The following is a 15,927-nucleotide window of genomic DNA, read 5'->3' on the forward strand; positions in this document are numbered from 1 at the left end:
CTTTAAAATAAAAATATTGAATTAGGAGCACTATTTAATGGTAGCCTTCCTATAAAAGAACTGTAAATAAGTATTGATGAAAAATAATTACAATGAATTTTTATCGAATAAAAAATATATTTTAAGCCCAATTCTTAACAAATTCGTTTAACTTATTTATAAATATTTTTCTTAAATTAAAAATAGAAATAAGAAAAATGTTTTCAACACTCATTTTCATAGAAATGTTGCACACAACAAATATAGCACATTTCCAGATAAGTTAATCATAAATAAACATGTTTAATCTTTGAAATCTATTGGACGTAGGCAGCTTAAGATAAGCCTAATTAAAAATTGAACTATATGATATAGAGCGCATATTTTTAGAAAAAAAAAAAATACCACCGAATCTCATGACTGAGAGATTAGAAAAACAAGCAAAAGCAGAAACCAATCAGCAAAGTTCTGCGAAGCGAAAAGTTAAAGAAATAAATCAATATTTAATAACACAATAAGCTAATATTTATAACTTAAGTATATTTATTTAAAAAAAATCTGTAAATAGAATTGAATTATTCAAGTGAATAACAGTCGCGCTGTATTTGTAAAGCATTCCAACCTATCACAGTGCCATGATCGATGGATGATATTATAGTACGTCTGTTGCTTTACAGTCGAACGCAATTTAAAGATATCACAATTTAACATTTGATAGTTGTCACATGATAATAGCCGCGTCGAGCACTGCAATCGAGAAATTGAGCAACTCGAGCTCAATCATTGATCCAATTGATATGGCTGTTTGGCAGCTAAGGCTGTTAGCTATTTCAGTTAGTCTGTGCCGATTGCCGTATTAACTTCGGCTAGGCGCACCGTAAACTCGTGATAAGCCCCCGCCTTTCTCTTGCAGTGCCACTCCTTGGCACAGAACCAGCAACGCGTCTATCAAAGGCTTGTTTAGCAACGCAATCACAAACAGAAATCGCAAAGTGTTTGCGTTGTTGCGCCGAGATAAAAAGCCCCACAGATTATATACCCTGGCCTCCAACTACGTCTGTGTGTGTAGGTGTGTACGACAAGTGTAGATTAACCGTAGTTTAATTGGCAAAAGCTACCTGGTCTATGGGCGCCAACTCGATCGAACAGTCCACAAAGCGCCGTTGGTCTGGGCAGGTCGCGAACAACTGCTACAAAAACAGCCCAAAAAAAGAGAAACTACAAGCAAAACCAATTCATTTTCTAATCTTCAATGTAAGCGCGCACTAAATGCTGCACACATGCCATTAAAAACTAATATTTTAAGAAGCAAGTGAAAATGTTTTCAACAAAGTGACTCATGAGCCAAGGCAAACTCGTTTGCTTTGAATTGTTTAACTTGATTATTTGCGCCGTTGCGGGTTAAATCGACCACGAGGGGTTATCACAATTGCTTCCAGATAAGCCCTAAACAATGTCACAAATTAAACATTTTGCTTTAGTTTATTTAAGTGCTTATAAAAGATCTTTAATAACATGAACTGTAGAACAATGCAGTGCGAAGACCATTGTGAATGAATTTAATAGCAACATGAGCTTAATATATATAAACTTGGGAAATATCAAAAATTGTTATATTCACATAAAATTATTTGCCTGTGTCAAAGTGGGACTTGTGGATGAGAAAGTTAACTTAAAATATATTTTCAGAGATCTCATCTTACTTTGCTCTATATATGTAACTTAATAATTGTCATGTATAAATATTTGTATATTTATTCATACATTAAACACAAGTATATAATTACTTAAATTATGCTAAGTATTTCATAAAAGCTTTCCTTCCATTCATAAATCCAATTCTTATCATAAACGCTCTTCGCACTGCTGTAATCCTCGGCAGGGATATAAAAATAATGTTCAGTGTTGTCAGTAAATAAACAGCCACCCGCAAAGCAATTAGAGTGGCCATCAGTGTGGCTCGACGCACACACACACATAGATATAGGCAGGCTCACAGGACCCCTGAGCACCCGTAAGGCGCAATTATTCAAAGCCATATTCTAGACAATTACGTTAATCTTAATAGCGACATGTCTTGCGATAACGTATCTTAATTGATTTTTGATAATTGCCCGACCGTTAAACGTCGACTTCGATTTGCCTGCAAGCAAATGCTAAACTACTTCCACACACACACATGTGTACACTCCTTCGTGGGTGACGTCAGAGCACGTGATGGATCATGTGAAAACAGCACCCCACACACACACACGCACACACACACACACACCTGAGTGCATAAATTGTTGTGCAAATTATTACGTTACCGATAATATTTTTACGGCCAGCAAACGGATTCCTTAATGAGCTAAGCGCAGCGTCGATTGCTCGACTCTGCAATGACCCCGCCGTAATTATAGCCCACATTTACCACTCACTATATATACAGGATATGTACCTATAGAATGACAGCCTTAGGCTAACATCCAACTAGAGTTTATTGTGCTGTTTCCGCTCCTATTCTCGGCCAAACGATTTATGGCCAACTTTAAGGCATATTCAAGCCCACAGACCTGGGGCTCTGCTCAAGTCAGTTGCTTTCGTACATTAATTTTGATTTACAATAGAAAACCGCAGGCAATGCTACAACAGTAAATCTACCTGAACTATGAGTACGTAGCATGAATTTTCAAGTGCTTAGAGTTAAATGGAACACCCAAAACAATGGGATTTACAATATATTTGCTTCAGTTTTTTAATATTAAAAATTTTATTTAAATTATATATTTTTTATTATATTAATAAATATTAGATTTTTGCTTGTAAAATATTATATTTTAATTATATAGTTTACAATACAAAATATTTTATTTGTTAATCAATTCATTTTAATAATTTATTTTTTTTTCTCTTATTTTTTTTTATGTACAAAATAATAATTTAATTAATTTAATTACATTTCATAAATATCTTTATTAAAATTAATTTACGTTTCTGAACTGATTAATTTAAATGTTAAATTTAATTATGTTAAACATATCTAACACTTTTTTCATTAACCTAATTTCGAATTTTAAATGAGAAAAGATTTTTTCCAAGTACGAAATAAGCAATTGTTACAATTTATTGACTTTTGATGTTTGAAGAGCACTTGAGCTAGCGTATTATCATGCCCGACACTATTTGACTTCCTTTTGTGGTAAATTATAAAGTTGAAGTCTTCACAAGGCTCTTTAATGCCTGAACAGAGCCGATGGCAATCGCAGGCAATTATCAAATCGGGCAGAGACAGCGGCGGCTGCTTATCAGGCCGCTCGCCAAATTGGCTGAATCAATCAAATTTATGGCCCGACATGCGAGACAAAATCACAGCCGGCCACTGGAGTTAGACTGTCATAAATATCTGCAATCTGTACAACAAAAATGGCTATCAAGCAGCGTCATTATTCATGTGCCCAGTGCCGCCGAGTCTGTCCCTAGTCCTCCCAGCTGCCACTTGTAAAATAATATTTATATATACATAAATATATATTTAATGTGTAGTGTATATATAAGCCAGCTGATTGCTTGGTAATTGTTAATAATTTGAAATTATTAACGCATCGTTTCGGGCCAGCACTTGAGATAAGCGCACAACTAAAAGCGAAACGATATCTTGGTGCGAGTCGTGTTATCTTATCTGGGACATAGCTTGTACACAAATAGTTCAATTTCACATAAATACAATATATACATGGCAACATTCCTACAATGCTAGTTGCTGATTGATTGGGACATTGCATTAAGATTTCCATGTCCATAAACAATGTACGTCACACGGGTCTTAGATTGTCTCGACAACCTAGAAGCATTCTGACAAATCAAATGCTATTAAAATAATCTTATAATTCAGTTATTTGCTTGCATTTGTCTATGATTGTTATTATAGTAAAGCGGCTATTATAGATAAATTTAATTTAACAATAATTGCGAATAAGTAATTAATTATTACAAGGCCTTTAATTATTTGTTGAAGCAGTAAACTCAGCTACTATATTGGCATGTGAAACAGCTTCAAGTGGACTATTTATATTTTTTATATAGACATATAATCTCTGTAGTCTTCTTACTTTGCCAACTTATATGTTGAAACCATTTGGGTATTATATATATATGAGAAAAATATATATGAGAATATTTTATAGAAAAAGGCAAAAAAAGCATTTGATATATTCATATATTTATATACATTTTTGATTTTTTTTAATTGCTTAATTTTTTCATGCATATTTATTTTGACACCATCAAGATAAACCCCATCAGACTTCAGGTATTAAACACTTGCGCAGCCCCCATTTTTCAATTCTTTTATGAGTCTATCCAGCTCCTACTTCGCTGACGTCTTTATCTCACATAGTCATGCTTTCAATCGTCTCTTTTGGTTTAAATACTAGAAAAGTCACAGAAGGCCAGGTCTTGGGAGCATTGCTGCCTGATTTTTGGCCAAAACTTGATAAAGATTCTTGGTTTCATCTTTAAGAAAAGGCAACGATCAAAGCTTAACCAAAACAAGTTCAAATACAACAGCTGCCACAAGTTAACTAAACATTCAAAATAGTCCAAGTTCTCAGCATAACTGAGCTACATGAATCGAATCAAATATCGAAAATGCCTAACTCACTTCAATCAATACAATGATTACCACATAAACTTGCCGCATAGCAAAGCGAATTGCTGTCTACAGTCTCAGAGAGAAATCCACAAATATTATTTACAAAATCAATAAATCTAGTTAGATTAAGATATTTTTACAGCTAGAGAGCATTTATTTATGGCAGCTCAGAAGTGGCTGGAGCAACTCGTTAGGCGACTGCCAAGCCTAGCAACACTAATAAATAACACTTCATTTAATCAGCTACTAATCAGATAGTAATCGGCGACTCATTTCGACTATCGCTCTTTTCAGATAACGACGCGAGGGCTCCACCATGGGCGATATGTTTCGCAGCGAGAAGATGGCCCTGTGCCAGTTGTATGTGCAGCCGGAGGCTGCCTACGCCTCGATAGCTGAGCTGGGCGAGAGGGGCTGTGTCCAGTTTCGCGACCTCAACGACCAGGTCAATTCGTTTCAGCGCAAATATGTGAACGAAGTGCGGCGCTGCGACGAGATGGAGCGTCGCGTGCGCTACATAGAAAGTCAGTTGCGCAAGGATGATATCAAGATGCCACAGCTCAACGCTGACCAGGAGCCATCGGCGCCCAACCCGCGCGAGATCATCGATCTGGAGGCGCAGCTGGAGAAGACGGAGAACGAGCTGCATGACATGTCGGATAACAGCGCCAGCCTGAATGCCAACTTCAGGCACATGCAGGAGCTGAAGAGTGTGCTGGAGAACACCGAGGGCTTCTTTTCCAACCAGGAAGTCATCAATTTGGACTCCAATCGACAGATGGACCCCGAAGATCCCAAGGCGCCACAGGCGGCAGCTCAACGCGGCCAACTGGCCTTTGTGGCCGGCGTCATCAAGCTGGAGCGTTTCTTCAGTTTCGAGCGCATGCTGTGGCGCATCTCGCGCGGCAACATCTTCCTGAGGCGCAACGATATCAGCGGGCTGTGCGAGGACGACGAGACGGGTCGCAAAGTGCTGAAGACCGTTTTTGTGGCCTTCTTTCAGGGCGAGCAGCTCAAGCAGCGCATCAAGAAGGTCTGCACGGGCTACCATGCCGACGTTTATCCCTGTCCCAGTGCGGCTAACGAGCGTGCCGATATGATCAAGGATGTGAATATGAGACTCGAGGACTTGAAGATGGTGCTCAATCAGAGTGCCGATCACCGCAGTCGCGTGCTGAGCACCGCGGCCAAGCACTTGGCTCGCTGGACTGTCATGGTCAAGAAAATGAAAGCCATCTATCACATACTCAACTACTTCAACCCGGACGTAACTGGCAAGTGCTTGATTGGCGAGGGCTGGGTGCCCGTCCGGGACTTGCCGACTGTGCAGCAGGCGCTGTCCCACGGCTCCAAGATCTCGGAGTCCAGCATACCAGCCTTTATGAACGTCATCTCCACCAACGAGCAGCCGCCCACGTTTACGCGCACGAACAAGTTCACGAACGGCTTCCAGAACCTAATCGACTCCTATGGCATGGCCTCGTATCGGGAGGTGAACCCGGCCCTTTACACATGCATCACATTTCCGTTCCTGTTCGCCGTGATGTTCGGCGACATGGGACATGCCGTCGTCTTGGTAGCCTTTGCCGCCTTTCTGATCATCAAGGAACGCCAATTGGCCTCCATAAAAGAGGAGATATTCACGATATTCTTTGGCGGTCGCTATATCATACTGCTGATGGGCATCTTCTCTCTTTATACCGGCCTGGTCTACAATGATCTGTTCTCCAAGTCAATGAATATCTTTGGATCTGGCTGGCACAATCAGTATAACACCTCCACAGTCACCGATCATAGCATCGCCTACTTGACGCTGAGACCGAATATTAGCAACTTCAAGACCTATCCACTTGGCCTGGATCCCGTTTGGCAGCTAGCCGACAATAAGATCATCTTCTTGAACACCTTCAAGATGAAGCTCTCCATTATCTTTGGCGTTTTCCACATGATCTTTGGCGTCTGCATGTCGGTTGTGAATTTCGTGCATTACAAGAAGTACGCCAGCATCATTCTGGAGTTCGTGCCACAGGTTCTGTTCCTGCTGCTGCTGTTCGGCTACATGGTCTTCATGATGTTCTTCAAGTGGGTCACCTATAATGACAGCAGCTTGGACCAGTCTCTGTCGCCCGGCTGTGCACCCTCCATACTTATATTGTTCATCAACATGATGCTCATGGGACATCAGGAGCCGCTAGATGGCTGCAAGGAGTACATGTTCGAGGGTCAGGATACGATACAAACGATCTTCGTAATCGTGGCCGTCATCTGCATACCCTGGATGCTGCTGGGCAAGCCGCTCTACATCAAGGCCAAGCGCGGAAAGCAATTGCCAGCGCCCAATCAAACAGCTGCTGCGCCCTCAGGCGGCCATGGCCATGGCGGCGACAATGAGCCCATGAGCGAGGTGTACATACAGCAGGCCATACACACCATTGAGTACGTGCTCAGCACGATCTCTCACACGGCCTCCTACCTGCGACTGTGGGCCTTGTCCCTGGCGCATGCACGTAAGCTCAACTTTCTCCTTCTCTCTCTGGCTCTCTCTCTCTGACTCTCAATTGCTTTGCTCTTTCAGAACTCTCTGAGGTGCTGTGGGACATGGTGTTCTCCAATGGTTTCATCTTTTCCAGCTATGTAGGCTGCATAGCCGTTTTCCTGACCTTCGGCGCCTGGTCAGTGCTCACCGTGGGCATTCTGGTGCTCATCGAGGGTCTCTCGGCCTTCTTGCACACGTTGCGCTTGCATTGGTAAGTTTGAGAAGATTTCCATAAAGTTTTCAATTTATTTCATGCAAACTGATTTCGTATTTTAGGGTCGAGTTCATGAGCAAGTTCTATGAGGGCGCCGGCTATGCCTTTGCGCCGTTCTGCTTTAAGCAAATACTGGAAGACGATGGCGAGAACTAGGGCGCGGGACGCACTATCAAATCGGGTTGTCAAAGCATTTGCAAATTTTGTTGCCTTTCTGTGTGTTTTCGGGACAAGAATAAATTCGTTTTTCATATGCATATTTTTCTATTTGCTTTGCTCATTTCTGTCTTTGTCAGCCCGACGACAAATGTTTGTCAGATGCTTTCTGACAGTTTGCTTTGGTCAACCAGCTGGCAGCTGCAGATTGAGTGCCACACACTCACACACACACACACACACTCAAAGTATGGTTATCAGTGACAATCACAAAGCAAATTTGCTTGGCTTTGGCTCTGCTCAGTGCTGCGAAAACTTTTTTCTCATTAGAAAAAATGTCATATGCTGAAATTATGTTGTCAGTTTTTCTGTCTATCGGGCGCATTGAATTGTGAATTTAAGAAACCTTTTGAATGTCTTGCAATTTGAGTAATAACACGAAAACCCAGCTCAAACTGGATCAAACATAATTGAACGCATTCTGAACTATGTGAGAATCAAAAACTGCGAATGTATTGAACTGGCCAGACCAACTAAGCCTTACCATGTTTCACTTGAACTATTGCAAAAGACTTTTAAATAGTTTGAAAATCTTCATTTATAGAACTGCGCTCAATTAATAATGAATTAAAAATAATTGCACAAACTGAAAGAAAACCTAAAGAAATAAAGAAAAATTTATTGCAATTTGTGGCTTGGAACGCTCTTAAGTCTGTCTAGCTGGCCGAATGCCATGTGCAGCACAGCTCCAGCAATTATACTAATCTACATTTCACTTTATCTAAATGAAATCCGCATGTGAGTTTACGCAGTTGTCTGAGCACGGGCAAAAAGAAGCGAACGAGCACAATGTGTGTAATATAAATGTATTTTTCTAGCATAGCGAACAGCAAAAGGTGCGTAACGAAACACTTGAGCGTGTTACATAATTAACAGGCGCCACACCTGCAGCCAGGTGTGAGACAAACTATAAAATAAAACAAGCTGAAAGCAAAACAAAACAAAACGAAACGAGAGCGAAACAAAACAAAAGCCCGCCATAAACAGGGTCAAATATCAGCACACACTTGAGAGCATAAAAGCATTTTTATAGCGCTCAGCCAGATACCTGGTCAGAGTTGGGCACCTGAATAATAGCCCGCGTGTCACATTGTCCTTTTCCGGTAATAATTTCACATTTTGCGTGACCCCCCACCCGCGACTCACCGGGTGACTGTGCGGAAACATAACACGTTCTGCCTGGACTCTGGTTGGCTGGCTTGGCTAAATTAGCTATGATGACAAGTCGTGCTCCTGGCTGTCTGTCTGGCTGCCTGGCTGTCTGCTGGCTGCTGTTTAGTGCTGGCTCAGCTTGGCAGCGGCTTAAGACAAGCCATGGCGCGACTCCTTTTGGCCACGTTATCATTTATAATGAGTTAATTACATTTAATGCGCATGTACAACGGCCTGTTGAACATGGCGCACAATTAAATGTGACCCTGGCACGCAGCACACAGCACACAGCACACAAAGACCAAGGCAATAATAACAGCAACAGCAACAACTGGCAATGCGGTCAACTGAGCGCGTTCCGCACGCATACATATACATTAAGTACCTCTGTACACTGAGCTTAATATGTGTTAAGCGAGAGCCCAGTGCGAATTGAAGATGTTGTCGCATTAAACTGCCATCTCAAGCTTTATTAGCTGCGAAAAGCACAAGAGTTGCTTGTATTGAGATATAAATTTATGTTGCATATCTCTAGGCTGTGGTCAAATAAAAACAACTTAAACCTGCATTTTATAGCATAAGTTCTTTATTACTGCAATTTGATTGAACTAAGCTCTGACTAGCTGACTTTGAAGAACCAATTCCAATGAGCTCAAGTTTTAAATATTTTCAGTTGTTGAAAATTGAAACTCTTGTTAAAAAATTTAGTTTGGCCAAAAATATCCTTTTAGCTTCTATTACATAAATGTTTTCAAATATTTTTCATATTTAGCTAATATTTAATCCATTTATGTTCACACGTTACGCTCTCTGCTCTATAGATGACGCACCACAACATTGTTAAAATTGACAAAACTTATGAAAACCACACTTACTGTTCGTACATGTAAATATACCCTGTTTTTAGTAGCTGCATGTATAAGGGTATAACAGAGTGGAAAATATATATTTATATATATATATATGACATAATTTATATTATGACATAATTTATTATTATTTTATTGTGCTTGAAAGTATATAAAAATATAAAGAAAATATCATATGTGAAATAGTTACTATATATATATTAATATAATATAAATAAAATATAATTAATATTCTTACAGATAGTTTATCTGGTAGGTGGTTTAATTTCTTGTGAATTAGTCGAAGGGCAGTCATTGGGCAGTCGACGCCCAAGCAGTCGCACCACTCTAATGATGTTATAATTGTAGTTATGCTCCAACTATAAAGACCACGGCTTATCAAGCTCAAGCAGCTGCGCTGAGAGAGCGAATGAGCAAGTACAAGAGCTGCTCAAAAGTACACGAATGGCCTCTTTCCATCAACTTTCAAGATAACACTGTAGAAATAACTTTTTTTTTAACTTAAGCAATCTATGCTCATCTCTAATGAAAGACGACTTCTTTTAAAATACACAAATAAATAAATAATAAACATCCTAATGCCACAAGTGTTTTTCCAAGACTCTATGGTTTCATGTATTGAGGATGCTTAAATGCCACAGAACATAGCCTTGGCTTAGTGCCTAATATTTTGCATATTTATTACTATATATATTTCATATATATAAATTAATATATTTAATTTATATGCATTTATTTATAGTCTCTAATTAAAAGTGTAATAACAAAATATTTTTATTTATTTTTCAATTTTTTTAATTTTTGTCTCTCGAATCATGATTAAATACTGCTCATATATGAATTTAAGCCAATTTGTTGATACCCTAATTTAATGAGAGCTAGTTCAAATTTATTTTTCATACAACTCAGCCAACTTCAAATTGTAAGCCTAATGACCAACTATTAACAAACTTGTCTAAGAAATTTCTCAAAAATATTTTCACAAAAATTGTATAGCACTTCCTCGTCTGTGGCATAGATATTTGAACTGATATGCACATAGTTTTACAGGATATCTTCAATGCGTTGATTTTATACTGAAAACATGCCTTTGTATATGGTGTTTTTTTGCACCATATAAAAGTAAGCTTTGTGCCGCCAGCCACGCCTCACTTGGTCCTAGTTCTGTTTTCTGCTTTTGACAGCTGCACAATTTGTGCACAGCTCTTGTTCATTTGTTTGACCGTCTGTTGTTGTTGTTTTTTCATTGTTGTAGTTTTATTTTTCGTTTGTTTATTGTTATGCCAAAAATTGAACACACAAAGCAATTGCTATGCAACATTTGTGCGGACATGTCGCATCGAATGAAAAACTACAAATAAAATTGCTGTGCAATTGAACATAGGCAACACACACACATTAAGACCTGTGGGTGGGTGCGGGTGATTTCATTTTTATTTTGGGCGTGTACAGTTTAATATTTTTATAGCCAGTGTAGAAAGCACATTCGTTGCTTGTCATGTCATGCGGTCAATTGTTTATTGTTAACAGGTCTGGCCGAGCTCACAGCATTTAGATTGCGCTCTCAGCCAAAGTTTAACACGTCTTTTCAAACATTTATTATTATGCTTTAAAAATCAGTTTAATCTTCAGCCAGAGTAGTTCTGTATGTCTGTCTTCGTGGTAGATAAATAATGATAACTAAAGGCTATTCATCCAGAGCAAGCAACAAGCAAGAGCATGCTGGAAAAATATTGAAAATAATTGATAAAAATCGATTTAAAAGCTGCATTTATGATTCATATTTTACTAATTTGAATCGTATATTAAATATATATTCAAAAATAAATTTAAATTCCAATGTAAGCTAAAGATATTTTATATATAAAATGCTACATATCAGCTGCAACCACAACAAACTATTAAAGTGATTAAAAATAATCGATAGATATCGATTAAGCATATTTCATAAATTTTATTTTTTTTATTTATCCTATGGGATTTATTTAAAAATTTATTATTTATTATTTATGTTATTAGTTATCCCATGTGAGCTATACAACACTCTCTCAGCTTGAAGAGCTGACAATGAAGCAACTGCAAAGCGTCACAGTCAGCGCCCTCAACTAACAGCTAATTCGTTGTCTTGAATTTTGTATATAGTTGTTATATTATTTTCTTTTTGATTTGTTGCCAGCTGGATGGTCTTAAGCGACACACACTGGGCGTATACTTTATTAATGCACTGTAAGCAGCGAGCACAATGGCTTGGCAGCTGCTGACCGACTTCATCAACAAAGGCGGCGCCTTGGGGCGCAAATTTCAATGCGTTTGAAGCATTAAATAAATGTCCACTAAAAATGTCTGTGGCCAGTGTGGCCGTTGCTGTTTTCCCTGTCGCCTGTCCGAGCGTGTGCCTTGTGGGCGTTGTGCAGCTGAGCAGAGCACAAAAGGCGCATTTTATAGAACGGGCACAGGAACAGGCACAGGCACAGGCACAGGCACAGTTTGCTTCTCTCTCTCGCTCTCTCTACGCTAATATCTGGTCACTCGCTCGCTCGCACTCATTCATGTCTCAAGGACATGTTCGTGGCCGACTGCCGGACTGGCCAAAATCGCTGCAAGTGCTTTTAAGTCGTTGTCAAATGCAAAAAGCACAATAATTCAAATTTATGACGCGCAATTGTGTTCATCTACACGCACAGCCCCGTTTTGAGATTTCCTTTATTTCTACTTCTTTTTTTTGCCGACAGAGCTGCGGCTCTTTGAATTTGGGCATAAATAAAGTAAAGTTGCCCGCAGGCTGCCAGGCAGACACACAGCTCTTCATGAAGTATGTAAATTTACTGCCCACGACTGAACTGACAAAGAAAGTGCCATAAAATTGTTATAATTTGTGGTTCTCTCACTGCACAATTATTTTCTCTGAGTGCTTCACTTGCTGTCTAGGTGTGTCAAGGTCCGCCCCCTTCGCACTATGTGTGCGTGTAGCTATTTGGAAAATTATCTGCATTTGATTTACAGACATTTTTGAGTTAAAAACTGTCGTAAAATATTTGAGCTACATTGAAGTATCACAATTGCAACTTGAGCCTCAGACTCGTTCACTATGAAAGTGAAGAAATCAAGTTCATTTTGAATGGGCTTAGCATTGGAACTTAAGGTCATGTTTGCCTACATTGCGGTTAGTTGAATAAATTATAATTGAGTTCTATTACGGAATTCGAATAGAAACAGTTCTATTGTTTATAAAGGGTATGAGATATTTGGTTCCGATCTTAGATTTAATCGATTTACATCAATTTTATCACAGATCAGTCAACTTCAGATTTGTCTTAGTATTGTCTTAGATTAGTAGCTACTAAAAATTAAAAAAAAACGGATTAATACTATACTATTACTAGTTAGACTCAAATATATATTGCAGAACATAATATATGAAGTTGTAATAATATCAAGTAGTTATATTTTTTTTTCGTAACCAAGACTAATTTTTGATAAACTTAATTTAAAGAACTTTTATTTTACACATTTTTTTATTTCTCAAATACACATAATAGAAGAAAATGCCATATGGCCTATCTAACTCCACACCACACATTCTATAATATATTGCCAAAAAAACATAATGAAAAATTAAAAATATTCCACTTAAATGCAATTGCAATTGCTTTATGCATGCCATAAATATTGCGTATCTTTAATTATTTAAAACGAATTAAGACTGAACCAAAAAAAACAACAACTTAAAAAATACCTATAACAAATATTATATGCAGCAATTAAATGACCACACGGCGGCATATGCTGCCTGCACTAGTAAAACCAAAAACTAAAAAAAAGTGAATCGAGTTAGTTAGGCGAGGCCAACAATTAAAAAGCAATATAAATACGCTAAACTATTATTTAGAGCGTCGTGTATTTGCGGATTTATAAACAAATCCCCAATGCAAATCAACGAGGCGAATTGTGCGCCGAACAAAAACCAATTTGATTTATGCTTATGCATTTGCAGCCAGAGACAAAAAAATGCATTTAAATGACCAAAATAAAATGCAAATAATTGTGCTGGCCAAATAAATTACAGAAAGCGCCGAGCGTGCATAAAAAAAAATTGGCAGACATGAACCGGCAGACACATTGATTAATATGAGGCCAAATGCATTAGGCCAGTAGCCATAATTTATGGCCCAGTCCATATACATATATATCTATTTGTTTAACGTATTTTACTGGAATATATATGTTTGTCTATCTGTTTTTTCCACACTTTTTTTGAATGCAGCACAAACTTGACCAAAATGTCAGCTGCGCAAACAAGACTAAGCCCTGCCGCGAGTCACGCCCCGCTAGGGCTTACTCTATGTCTGCTTTTGGTTTTTTTTTGGGAATAATTTTGTCAGCGCGTTTGACATACGGGCAGTTCGTTTGAATTTCCATTTGCAGAGCAGACAGAGGCGCGTGGTTCACCTGGCCGTGGCGCTAACCCAGCTGACCAGCTGTCAACATGCCGCGCGCAGCTCACAGAGAAATATTGAAAACGAAGCGAACCTAAACTGAAAATAAAAACAAAAAACTGTCGAGAAAATGAAGGAAAACACGTTCAATTTTAGCAGCTAGCAAAAGGCAATAAACGCAAAACGCAACCAATTGAGTTCGAATGCAAATATTTGAACACTCGCAGCACAACACAGACAACAACAGCGCGACCAGCAGCAACTACCACAAAATGTTAGAAGCCTACAGCTCGAAATTGAAATTGAAAAGAATTTCGCGCCATTTAACAAGTTTGCAGGCTGCCAGCGAGCGGTGCGACCCACGCACATAGACATGCCCAAAAGCGTTACGGTTTCTGTTTCTGTTTCCGTTTGTTCGAGGCGAGTGAGCGCGGCACTGTGTGTGTGTGTGTGTGTGTGTGTGCTATATTTGTATTTATATTTGCTGGGCAAGACCCAGTAGCAGCTGCCAAAAGCTACGTGTTTGTGTGTGTGTTCATCTGCTGTGCATATCTGTCCAATCACTAACTCAGCTCCAACAGCAAGTGTTGTTATTCATAGGCAACTTTCCTTCCGGGAAGTAGCCGAAAATATAGGAAATAGAATGATTTCTTAAAAGAAAATAGAAACATTTTCTGATAATCAAAAAGTAAAACTCGAGGAAACATAAAGATCAACAACAAATCGAATCAAAGAAAGGCCAACAAATACCTGATGAACTGATGAACCTCTTAAGAGCCTGTTGAGAGTAAAATCAATCGAGTACCTAATTGCTGTATGCAAAATGTATTAGCATGTATTATTTACAATGCGAATGAGTCAGCTAACTTTAAGCTGCTTAAAGATTATTACCGAATATTATGGAATTTGTGTATCATCATACTTCATACTTAGACGCAACATTATAGCAAAAATGCTCATATAAACTCATAAAATATTTATTTTTGCCTCACTTTATGCTCAGGCGATCCATACAAATGTTAATTCAAGCAGAAAACGCTAAAGGGACTTGGCTGCTAACATTTGCCATCAATAGCCGCTTTTTACTCATATCAAGGCAAAGTTTCTTATCGGCAGCTCCAGCAGCAACTTCAATGACAAATTGTGAAAGGAAGGCAATGGGCGGGACACAAGTACGCAAAAGTTGCAACACACACCAACACACGCACACACACAGCATAGCATACTCTTCATGCTGTCAGTGCGTCGTTGTCGTTGGCGCTGTCGTCCTTCGCATCGTTGTCACAACTTGCCACTTTGCACGTAAATTTTTGTCGCCTTCGCCTTTTGCATTGATAAGAAAATTCATAAAATACTTGGAGAACTGAGCACAGAAAAAAGAAATGAGAAAAAAATAAGAAACGGAGCAGTGAAATCCAATCGGATCCAACTCGAGTGTGTCAGCAGCCGTGAAAGTGGCATTTGAGCTCTGCAAACTTTACCAACTTGCTAATCTAATGAACAATTGTGAATGCCGGCATTTTGCACCTTGCACCTTTAACACGTTGTGGGTCGTCCTCGTTCTCAATCCCGTTCCTATTCTCGTTCTCGTCCTGATCATCGTCCTGGGGCCAACTGCAATTGGCAGCTTCAACTTTTGACACACAAATGCATGGAATTGAAAATGAAAATGAAAATTAAGCAAAGTAGAGGAGAGAAACTGGGAGCAGCGTCAGCTGCTCATGTCAAAGAACAATTTTTAATCGAATTTACCTACATCACGAGGCGTATGCGTAATGTGCATGGAAAGAAAATTTAATGCAATTTCACATTAAATTGCAAGCAAAGTTTGCAGACGGCAGCCGAGCAACTCAAACAAGCCAACAGTCAACTTAATTGTCATAATTTGTGTT

General features: G+C 38.9%; 1 protein-coding gene across 2 annotated transcripts; it reads left to right on the forward strand.

The window, feature by feature from the left end:
- The first annotated feature begins 799 nt into the window (after positions 1–799).
- Positions 800–7,619, forward strand: LOC111599470 (V-type proton ATPase 116 kDa subunit a). Of its 2 annotated transcripts, none has more exons than XM_023315140.2 (4): positions 800–1,048; positions 4,907–7,119; positions 7,188–7,359; positions 7,425–7,619. In XM_023315140.2, exons 2-4 carry the CDS (start codon positions 4,929–4,931, stop codon positions 7,516–7,518), a joined length of 2,457 nt encoding a protein of 818 aa, XP_023170908.2. In that variant the 5' UTR covers positions 800–1,048; positions 4,907–4,928; the 3' UTR covers positions 7,519–7,619. The 2 variants fall into 2 exon arrangements, with proteins under 2 accessions (XP_023170908.2, XP_023170907.2); XM_023315139.2 differs by lacking the exon at positions 800–1,048 and adding an exon at positions 1,109–1,233.
- The last annotated feature ends 8,308 nt before the right edge of the window (positions 7,620–15,927 follow it).

Source organism: Drosophila hydei, unplaced genomic scaffold (assembly GCF_003285905.1).
Source record: "Drosophila hydei strain 15085-1641.00,03,60 unplaced genomic scaffold, DhydRS2 tig00008114-arrow-pilon, whole genome shotgun sequence".
Classification (NCBI taxonomy): domain Eukaryota; kingdom Metazoa; phylum Arthropoda; class Insecta; order Diptera; family Drosophilidae; genus Drosophila; species Drosophila hydei.

Coding starts and splice junctions, on each gene's coding strand:
- LOC111599470 (XM_023315140.2), top strand. CDS start 4,929: ATGGGCGATATGTTTCGCAGCGAGAAGATGGCCCTGTGCCAGTTGTAT. Junction 7,120..7,187: donor CTTGTCCCTGGCGCATGCAC/GTAAGCTCAACT, acceptor TTGCTCTTTCAG/AACTCTCTGAGGTGCTGTGG. Junction 7,360..7,424: donor CACACGTTGCGCTTGCATTG/GTAAGTTTGAGA, acceptor TTCGTATTTTAG/GGTCGAGTTCATGAGCAAGT.